The 10,728-nt window shown below is 45.4% G+C and overlaps 1 protein-coding gene across 8 annotated transcripts in view; it reads right to left on the bottom strand.

Annotated features, from left to right (window-relative positions):
- Nucleotides 1–271: 271 nt before the first annotated feature.
- LOC118777828 (disabled homolog 2-like) overlaps nucleotides 272–10,728 on the bottom strand; it is a 34,007-nt gene continuing 23,550 nt past the window's right edge. For 5 of the 8 annotated variants that reach the window (XM_036529025.1, XM_036529023.1, XM_036529021.1 and 2 more), the window contains exons 3-15: nucleotides 9,661–9,800; nucleotides 9,144–9,242; nucleotides 8,766–8,897; nucleotides 8,360–8,443; nucleotides 7,488–7,517; nucleotides 7,353–7,403; nucleotides 6,797–6,859; nucleotides 5,038–5,694; nucleotides 3,803–3,956; nucleotides 3,040–3,684; nucleotides 2,441–2,616; nucleotides 2,063–2,172; nucleotides 273–1,626 (exon numbers count right to left, since the gene is read on the bottom strand). In XM_036529025.1, coding sequence (XP_036384918.1) covers nucleotides 2,101–2,172; nucleotides 2,441–2,616; nucleotides 3,040–3,684; nucleotides 3,803–3,956; nucleotides 5,038–5,694; nucleotides 6,797–6,859; nucleotides 7,353–7,403; nucleotides 7,488–7,517; nucleotides 8,360–8,443; nucleotides 8,766–8,897; nucleotides 9,144–9,242; nucleotides 9,661–9,800 — 2,303 coding nt within the window. In that variant the 3' untranslated portion in view covers nucleotides 273–1,626; nucleotides 2,063–2,100. Of the gene's footprint in view, nucleotides 1,627–2,044; nucleotides 2,173–2,440; nucleotides 2,617–3,039; nucleotides 3,685–3,802; nucleotides 3,957–5,037; nucleotides 5,695–6,796; nucleotides 6,860–7,352; nucleotides 7,404–7,487; nucleotides 7,518–8,359; nucleotides 8,444–8,765; nucleotides 8,898–9,143; nucleotides 9,243–9,660; nucleotides 9,801–10,728 lie in introns of all 8 variants that reach the window. The other 3 variants (XR_005004978.1, XM_036529026.1, XM_036529027.1) reach the window with 3 other exon arrangements.

The raw sequence follows: 10,728 nt of genomic DNA, 5'->3' as shown, positions 1-10,728 counted from the left end.
CGGCTCCCTACAACCACGATCGTAGATTACACTATCGCTAGTTGAGACTGCCACCTAGTGGAATAAATATTATGACTAAAGTCCAAGTGTTCGAAGATTGAATCAGAGACTTTGGTATCATTCACAACGTTGTCGTTTTATTATAAGGCATAACTAAGTGTCATACAAATTTCGAATATAAATTGTACTATAGATGTTTGTGAAATACTGAGTCAATTAACCAAAACAAATTCCAGTTTATTGCAATGGATAACAATTTCACTTCAGTTACACATCCAGGAGAAAGGGGTAGTGCACAACATAGAATATATATTTTTTACATATATATATACAGACATACACACACATACACACCAACAAACATAGACTTAGACGCACTCATTAACATAGAAAAAATTTGGAAAAGGCTCAATTTCCAGTATGTTTTTTTTTTCTTTTTTGTGCACGCGCGCACGTGTGTGTGTGTGTGTGTGTGTGTCCTACAACTAAGGCTGGGCATTGATCGGTCATATTTCTCATTTATGGAATTACATGAAGTACATTTGTTTAATTTAAGAGATACAACACTGATCATTCAAGGGAAAAACACTATGGCAAAACTTCAACATTCCTCATGGTCTGGCGTTAATAAACGGCTGCATTTTCTTAAAGCACAGACTCGAGTCCAGAACTACACAATATCCTGAGATGATTTGGAATAGAAGCGTTTTAAAGCCATGTTTGTTCTGGATCAACAGGACAGAAACAAGGACTGCATACAGAGCTGACAATAGCATAGGAGTGATGTTTATGATGTTTCCAGTCCAGTGAAGAGAGAAGGTGATTTTGGGGACTGCATGCTTGACCCACTACTACGTGCGCTAAATAAAATGACAACAGAGAGCAGTGTACTAAGCATAAAAAGAGCAGAAGCAAGGAGACAATTAAAGACAAAGTTGGATTGTACCAGGACCACTCTCAAAAAATGTAAGGGCTTTAAGGAATGGTGGCACAATTGGTTCAGTACTGCAAAACAGCACTGTCACTTCCCTGGCTTGGAGTAGGTGTGATGAGCACTGTGCCTTGTACTGCAGTGTGTAAATGGAGCTTTATGGAGCTTTCTTGAACCTGCATAGGAAGGAGATGAGTGCAGACTGTTGGGAAAGTGCTATCAACACTACATGTCACTCTGTGACCCTCTCGAAGTGGCACACTGTCCCCTGTGAAGAGCAAGAGCTGGTGGTGCAGACACAGAGCAGGTGGAGGTGGGTTCAAACAAAGCACACTCAGAGGGGTTCATTTCCTTCTCTTTAATATCACACACTTCCCCCTGGGCTGATGTTTTACATGCATGTGCGTGTGGGTCCGTGTATCCAGCGATGCCCGGGGTCTTGGTGACTGGGCCAGGGTACGCTTCCCCTTCTGCACAGAGTCAGGGAATGCACTGCCTGGTAACTAAACTAAAAAGGTCATTGATTGTCTGTGGAAAAAGAGTGGCTGAGGGACAACTGGAATGACGCTGCATGAGTGACAGGTGAGTAGGGAATCTCGAGGTGGCATGGCGTGTCAGAACCATCTGGGGGAGGCTGCAGCACCTGTGCTGCGGCAGTCCTTCAAAGGTAAACTCTGGATCACAACAAAGCCTTCCTGGGGAAAAAAAACAGCTGATTATTACATTATTGTGATCTTCAGCAGATGCTCTTATGCAGAGAAACTTACATAAGTTATATTTTTATCCATTTATACAGCTGAATATTTACTGAGTTAAGTACCTTGCCCAAGAGTACAGCAGCAGTGCCCCAGCAGGGAATTCAGCTAACAACACTATGCTACACTGCCTCTGATTATACTATGATGTCATGTGAGACAGCACACAGGTGTGTGTGTAACATGTGTGTGTGGTGGCAGTGGTGTGGCACTGTGATAAGAGTTACTTGCACAGCTTGGGACCTGAGTTGTGAACCCTATTACTTGATAAGAGTGTCTGCTAAGCAAATGCATGGCACTATAATATTATGTAATGTAATGTAATGAGAGTCATGTGCAAGTTGGCATGCCTTCTCACCGTGCTGGGAACACTCACATGGGAATCCGTGGCAATGGCAGGAGGGAGGGCAGTGCTCAGGCGAAGGGGTTGCCGAAGGGGTCACCAAAGGCGTCCGCAGCAGCGGGGAGTGGGGCAGGCTGAGGGCTCTGATACACGGCAGGAGGAAGGAGCTTCTTACACACAATGTAGATAGCAAAACCAAAATCTACCATCTGAGAATCAGATGACTGCATAATATGAAGATTTTTTTACCCTTAAACAATGCCTGTATAATAAGCACTGAATGTTCGCAAGAGTTCCTTTAGTAAAGTTCCAAGGACCAAAATCCACAAATGATTCAAGAGCATAGTGTTGAAATGAAATGAATTGCACATTTATGTTGCATTCACTCAACACCTGGCAACCTGTACGTACTGTGGCAGGGGGAGCTCCAAAGGGATCCACCCCAAAGGCATCATCAAACAGGCTCTGGGCAGGGGCCAGGGCCGGAGCCAGGGTCAGTGCTGGAGCCAGGGCAGGGGCAGGGGCAGGGGCAGGGGCCAGGGTAGCAGTAACAGGGGTGGACTGCCTGGGCGCAGGTTTGGGTGGCTCTAGAGATAGAGAAATGGGGATAATCACAGAGACAGCTGCAACACCAAGACTCTACCCCTGAGCTCATCATATAAAATGTATGCAACATGTTATATGTGTCTGAAATACAATGCTCAGATCCATAGGAGAAGGGTATGGGGAAGAGCCCTAATCTCTAGCCTTAACTTTTCAAACTGAAGGAGAAATACCCCAGTGACGAAGAAAAAAAGTACTGAGATGGAACTAAAAAAATGTCTGTGATTGCTGTTGAAATGAATCTGGTTAGTATATATAGATATGGTAAACCATACAGTAATCACTGTATAGAGAGCTGGCAGACAAAAAGTTGTCTATATGTACTTACATGTTGGTTTAAATCAAATACATGAAGTTCTTATGGTGAATTTAATCTCAAATATACTCAGCAGGCGTTAGATGGTTACCATTGATTTGGGTTGATATCTGATTTATGTCGAAGTCATCGTGATCGGCCACGTCCTGAGCGACCCCCACTTTGCTGGAGAAGTACTGGTTGAAGGCCCCGCTGCTGCCGCTGGGAGGCGTTGTCTGCTCCCCCTTCCTGGCCGGGACAGCAGGCGGCTTGGCTAGCTGGAAGTCTTTGAACATGTCCTTCCCGGTCTTCTTCTCCTTGTCCCCCAGGGGGTCAAGGGCGGTGAAGGCATTGTTCTCCACCCTGGGGGGCTCCTTCAGGGGGGCCGGCCGGGGCGGGGGCTGAGGCGGGGGGCTAGTGGGCTGCTGCATCATGGGTCCAGGGAACACACCAGGCTGGAAGGGGTTGGTACGGGCGGCGGGCTGGGGCCAGGCTCCAAGGGGCGCCGGGGTGGCCGACTGACCCCAGGCTGGGGGCTGGGGTGTGGGGGCCGCCCCAAACGGAGGGGCCATCGGCCCCCATGCTGGTACAGGCGGGGCGCCGAATGCCGATGGCTGGGGGAAAGGACTCGTCTGGGGACCTGCCATTGTAACCTGGGGGACTCCGCCTCGGACGGGGAACATGGCGGGAGCTGGCGGGCCCCACGGTGACACTGTGGAGGAAGGGGGGGCTGAGGGCTGTCCCAGCTGCAGGGCACCTGCAGGACAGGGAGAACAGTGACCTCTACATGACAGCTTACATACGCTGCCAGCGTTACTGCAGCCAGATGCTACCGATGAGGAAAGAGAGTTTGGAAACAATGTGTCATGTCTTACCGAGACCTGGCACGGGGTTGGCAGTGTTGGTTGGGCCACTGCTGAAGAGATCGATTGCGTTGGACTGCAGACCGTCAGTCTGAGATGGAGGCGGAGCTTCTGACTGGCTGGGTGGAGCAAACAGGTCTGCTCCAAAAAGGTCATTTGTTGGTGACTGTTGAGAACAAAATGCACACTCTAAAAACTGCTAAGGCCAGCATCTCTCCAATCGCACACTATATAAAACTGCTACTGCTAAGGGCAGCATCTATCCAAGTACACACTTCATGAAACTGCCAAGGGCAACGTCTAACCAAACATGCACTAAATAAAATGCTAATCTTACCAGAACCATATTTCTTGATGTGAGGCCTAATTGTATGCAGCCAGTGTTCCGTGTGCAGAACATTTCTTCTACTGTATGTTGACTAAATTATGTGGAATGAAATGGAGCAGATATTCACGTTGCCCTTATGCAGTAATAAAGAGCTTAGAACACTTGAAATCAGCTTCCTGAGATAAATTAGTGTGTGCAATTATGCACTGAATGCCCTCTCATAAAAAGCTATTTATTCAAAACTATATACCGAGTATCCAACAATTTACTTCTGGAGACTGTACAGAGATACAAAGACATTCCTTTCCTCTAGGCAAACATCAGTGTCAGCACTTACCTCCGACATTCACTGAAGCATAAAAGTTAAAGATAAAAGAAGTTAACAGAGAATGGACTACCAGGCAGATGGTGGTTAAAAGCAAAACAGATTTATCACAGAGATTAGATAAGCTTGCTTTATGTAGTTAGAATCCGACACCACCACAGTGCGCAGCTAATGATAGGATATTCATACCTGACTACCCGACTGTGTTCATACACCAACTGTTAAACCTTTAAAAACACCTCATCCTGTGTGGGCCAGTGAAGAGGTAAAGTACACCTGAGGTATTTCTCTGAAAAATGGTACTTCTTCCCTGCATTCACATTTCACATTCATAACTATAGTTATCACTAGGCGCTTGAACCGACCTTCAAAAATTCAAAAACGAATGGAAAATGAATCGGAGGGAAAGCATCTGGTTATAGGTGCACCACTACGAGGCTGATTCATGAAACCAAACAGTCTCCCTGGGCTCTCTTTTTTTTCAGAGAAAAACACTAGGTATCCTTTTATCAGGGTTAGCAACGCGCTAATCTACAGAGGCCTGGTGTCCGGCTGTGGGCATGCAGTGCTGAGGGGCTGGGCTGGCCAGTTCACCTTCACGCTCCTCCGTCCTCGTCCAGCCTTTGTGTTGAGTGGGGGAGGGCTAATGATCACAGAGTCCTTAGCTGGGGGGGTGGAGGCCTCGGGCTTGCCCGCCAGCTCATGCGCTGCCCCGTTTTGCAAAGGTGGGCTGCTCTTTGCCAAGGCTTCGAAAAAGGGGTTCTGGGGGGCTTTGCAATGTATGCCATTTTGCTCCGTCGCGGGGACGCTGTTCTGAGTCCAGGGGGCCGACTCCACTGAGCTACCCTCCGGCAACCACTGGCCGTTAGTCAGAGCCTGCGCCACAGTCCTATTGGATATCTGATCAAACTGCTGACCAAAGAGGTCAGAGTCTCCATTCTGACCGCCGTTCGCCTTGGCCCCGCTAAGGAGGTGATTAGCGCTCTCCTGGTTGAGGTCGAGGGAGCCGATTACAGAGCTGGAGAGTGCGGACTGGCTGCTTTTGGTGAAGGGATCATCACTAAAAGGGTCAGGAATGGGAGCGGGAAAGAAGCTGAGCTGAGAAGAGAAGGGGTTTTCAGGCGAGGCGCTGAGCTGAGGCCTGGGCCAAAGGACAGAGGAACAGGAAGTGGTGAAGGGATTTCCTTTAACACAGTTCTGATTGCTGTCAATGTCAGTGGATAGATCCAGCAATAGGATATCTTTAGTCTCCTGATCGTCGAGAGAGAGAGAGAAATGACAAAATCAGTTGTGTTCATGGAGCAGGCGTTGACTGCTCTCATATAAGCCAAAGAGCAAAAATGAATCTCACACATGCAATGAAATTAAAAAAGCATTATTTATGAGTCAAAAACACCAAAAGAGACATGCAGATTACTGGGTATATTTGACATTTGAGATGATTGGCATGAAAAATGATCTAAGGCATTAGAGCTTTGCTGAAAGAGAGAGTTCTGTCCACCATGGGAATGTGCTGAAGCTCAAACACTTTTTACACACATATGCTTACAACACATTTGAAAAACATTACCTGGGTGTGCTTTCTCAAACTCATGGGATTTTAATTGGAAAAGGGAAAAAAACACTAAATCAACACCCTTATGGAAAATAAATGTTTCAATTCAAGTAAGAAATCTAATTAAATATTGTTATGTAGTTGTAAAATATTAGCACCCTGGACACAAAGCATGCGTTTTAGATTAATACAGTGGTGACAGTGCCAAAAGTAATCTTTCAGATTGTTCAAAAGACCAAGAGGAAAGTACCAGAATGAAAGCGCCAAACTGAGAATCAATACCAATTCTTAAGTGGCCAACAAACGAAGAACACAAGGGACTATCCGCCTATCTTCAAAGCAATGAGTAAACCTCTCCATAAGGCAGTATGGGTTCAGATCAAGTTTATTTTTTGCAAAAATATCACCTGATGGAAAACAGCTAATTACTGAAATGGTAAAAGCAATATTGGCCAGTTTTTTGCCATGTTCCACTATGTGTTAGTACAACCATAGGAGATTTCTACAGTACCTAAGCCTTCTCATCTCAGAGTAATGGTTCTGAATGAACGCATTTCCTGTGTTTGTCATACTGGAGCAGTTGGGGCCTGCGTAGGTTCAGTGGACCGATATGCCACTAGAAGGAGACTGGAGCTGAGAAGTAACTAGCCCTCTGTGTTGCCGGCCATCTTTTCTACTTCGTCTAATTGAGCTCTCCGAGATGCCCATCAAAAGTACCCCTCAGAAACAGCTGTATCACACACTGCCATTTTAGGGAGATCCTGAGAGGAAGGGCTCGGTTTTGGTTGTGTGACTTACTGAGGGAGAGTGCAAATCCGGTGGTGTCGACATGTCTCCAAACAGGTCCAGCTGTTCCACACCCTGCAAAATGGAGCAAGCATGTTTGACAGAACATTCCAGAGGGATGGGTTTCTTCAGACTGATACCACCCCTCCTCAGCAGAGACAGTACGGGCACAGAGGGCTTTTCTTAACAAACGCTTCAATCAACAGGCCCTGTCTGACATACAGGGCTGGAATGTGACACGGCACGATTTCCTTCAACACGTGAGAGGAGCAGTGGAAGGAGAGCTAAATCTGGAAGTAATCACTATATAAAGTGGGCGGGGGAGGAGCAGGATGGGTGGAGTTTGGGGGCGTGCGTACGCAGCAGTCACAGTTGGTGTGCAGCATGTCTGTTGGACTTCCTGCCTGTAAATTTCACCACATCTCCAGGGGGGACCGAGCCCAGGTGGCAAGGCTTTGGAGACAGGCAGCTAGGCTCTCAGTGTCAGGTCTGGCTAGCCCACCTGACAAGATCAAGTTCTTTGTCATAAACATTATTACACGTCACCTGAAATCAAGAGCACACTTACTTTCACGTTATCCTCCTGGCCTTCAATGCTAAGCAAGGCATCGCTGCCATTCTGAAGAAAAAAATGCAAACATTAGAAAGGGATCTGAGGTGAATTCATGAATAGAAAAACAGAATTGCTGATTCTGACACTCACCTCTACCACCTTGTTGTTATCCGTTTCATCCTGACAAGACAAATAAAAGGCACGTTATGAAAACATTATGAAAATGGTGTTCAAATGTTAGATGGCTGAATACTGCAGCATAGAGGATCAAACAGACCGTGTATTTAAGAGGAGCAAAATCAAGAGACTAAAGGCTGGAAAAAACAAGGACAAGGAGTTAAGTGTGCTAGACATTAAGGTCAGGATTATCAGGTTTTGTCAAAGGGCTTTATATTTCTACACGCAGTAGTGTAATGTACTTTTGTATGTAAGTAATTAATGGCCAAACAACATATCAACCCTTTCTAACAACAAAACATGTGATAAAATAACTGATTCAGATATAATCAACATACATAAACAGACAAAATGCCAAACCAGAGAAAACTTACAAATGGAATGTAAACACAGCTTCACATCTACTTTCTTTCAACTAACGCAGTCAGACCAGAGGGCAATATCTACACAGTCCTGTTTTGTTCATGTTGAAATTATTTGGCTTAAAGATGAACAGAATCCAAATTCTAACATACTGTACTGTAATCTTTGGCACTGAATGAAGAACCAGTAAAAATAAATAGCAGATGTCGACCAGGAATAAATTACTATTTATCATACTCCAGATGCATGTAATTTAATTCCAAACTGCATATCGATCAAGAAAAGAACGAATTTGGATTTCTTGTTCCAGTTTCACAGCGTCACGAAACGTGATCTGCTCCACATCATTCACCCGCTTATCAGGGAACCTGAGCAAAGCGAGGCTCCGAATGTCATTTCAACTGGAAAGGTTTTGGTAAATTCCCAGCTTGCAGCTAAGTGAGGTCAGTAGTGTATCATAATCCTATAGATTCTACAGTTACCTTCTTTGTGCCCTCTGCCTCTTTCTTCTTCATATTGAAAATTAACTGGAAGAGATCCTTCAGGTCAATGACAAGAGGCTCAGCCTAGGAAAAAAGACAAAGGCTGTTAGCAAATCAGTAGTGTGTGGAACTGTTCCACATGCACTCTGTTATGTCTAATATAGGCATTTGATGCTAGCATGACATATTCACCAATTCAACTTCCACAGAGCATTCTTTTCTCAACTGTGGTCAGGGGACATCAGGTCTCAGCAGATTTCCCCTTTTCAGAGCAAAGCCATTCATTCACTCAATGCTCCTCTTTCTGAGACCACCCATGCTTCCTTCCGTTTGAAATGATGAAGATAGGGGACACTTTTGAGAGCATACGTCAGTGCTCTGTGTGTATGACGCACGTCTCGCGTACCTGCTGGGCGGTCTTTATGGCAAAAAACTGGTGCTGGCCCTCGGCGCCGCAAACGTAGCCAAACGCCCGGTTGTCTGTCACATCCCGAGCAATGAAGGAGATCTTGTTCACAGCATGTTCGTGCTCTATTACCTGGTGAAGGTCCAGCCGGAGAACAGGGGCCAGTGAGAACAGGTTGTACTTTCAGCATTCTCAGTTGAGGTTCACATTTTTTGTGGCATTAACACCTTGTCCACCACTGGCCACAGTTTGGTTCACGCAACACAGAGGCCCATTATCATGAACTGAATGTAATGAACATTTTGCAATGCACTGAGTGTGTATAGAGAGTATGATGGGCTTTATGATTTCGGAGGCCAGACAGACGCATGCACTCACTCCGGTTTTCTCGTCAATAATTTTGATCCCAGATAAGGATATGTTGACCCAGATTCTCTGTTTGTGCTTTCCCTGGGAGCGTGCTGCTACTGCCATGCCCTGCAACAGAAACACCACACAGAAACAATGAAGACGCAATAATAATAACAACAACAACTATGTTTATAGTACTTTTCATATAACATTTTGTAGCCCAAAGCACTGAACAAAGTTTCAAAGACAGTGAAAAACATGACAGAGGAAGACAACAATAACTGTAGTAAAACAAATTAATCTAAAATTCATTTCATTTCATTGCATCATTTAAAACAAATAAATCAGAAATAAGTAAGAACAAATAGGAACAAATCATTTATAAAAGCAGATAAACCAGGAAGTAAGAACAGACATCAATATTACACATTCTACATCTCCACCTAGGCCAGCTGGACAGGAGATGTATTCAGTGTGTAAAAACAGTGCGTGTGTCATTGACATTAATCTCTATGAGATCTGCTACTGCAGCGCACCAGTCTACCTTAAGTTTCATCATGGAGTCCTGGCTCATTTTGTCGCCTCTGGCTTCAGGAACATCATCCACACCAATCAGTTTGGCTTTATACCGCACTCCATCACCTTTGAACCTGGCCAGCAGGAACTCATCGGTCTTCTCTGGGCCTGGGAAATGTTTGACAGCCAACAGTGACAACCATATCAAAATCCAGCCTATGGTTGTACCTCTATTAGCCAGCACACTTACAAGTGAAGACTTAGGCTAAGGCATGATCAGTTCATTACAGAGGTACAAAATTGCTATGAACAACAAAAGCAACAGGATGCACCGCTTCCAGGCTGAAAATGAATGTACAGTTGACTGATTTATGGCTAAAAATACCCCTTCATTGCTTAGGGAGTTCTCATGCCTCCTTAGGTGGGCCTCTTAAGGACAGAGACGTTACATGTTATTTTCCCTGAAGCCTTTCTGTTGAGAGCCGTTCTTAAAGGGGCTTACCTGGAGCTACATGAATATCTCCCACGATTTAGCTGTCAAAATCTTTTTAATTATACAGCCGCGGCTCAGGAGCTAAAAACCGCTCTCAAAGAGAGCACTTAGCACAAATCGGTTCCTGTCAGTAACTGCCAGATCAAATGACAAACCGCGTAACACCTACACACCTACACACCCACACACACACACACACACTAAGGCACTGAGGCGGAAGCAGAGCGCCACATGTGGAGAGCTGGTGGGCCGAGGCTGGATGGACCCAACGGCAGCATGCAGTGGGGCATTTCTGTGCACCCCCCAGTCCCGGTTGCCCCGAGGAACGCGGTTCTGCAAACCTTCAGACATTCTTTCAGTAAGCTCTCCTTGTTCTGGCTTCCATCTGGCACACACTATTATGGCTTGGAAGAGTTATTGCATACAGACTCTAAACACAATGCAGGCTTGTCTGAGATTCACTCTCAGAAAATGCAGTGTCCTTGTAGCTTGATGTGCGTGGCATGCTCTGTGTTAGGATGTCATGATAATGAATATCCTTGGAACTTATAAGATACAATATGTTGCACTGAGTCCAATCAAGGTCGTTCTATGTGCTTAGAG

The sequence above is a fragment of the Megalops cyprinoides genome, chromosome 5, assembly GCF_013368585.1.
Source record: "Megalops cyprinoides isolate fMegCyp1 chromosome 5, fMegCyp1.pri, whole genome shotgun sequence".
Classification (NCBI taxonomy): Eukaryota; Metazoa; Chordata; class Actinopteri; order Elopiformes; family Megalopidae; genus Megalops; species Megalops cyprinoides.
Note: the sequence above shows the minus strand (reverse complement) of the source record. Positions and strands in the feature narration are given on the sequence as shown.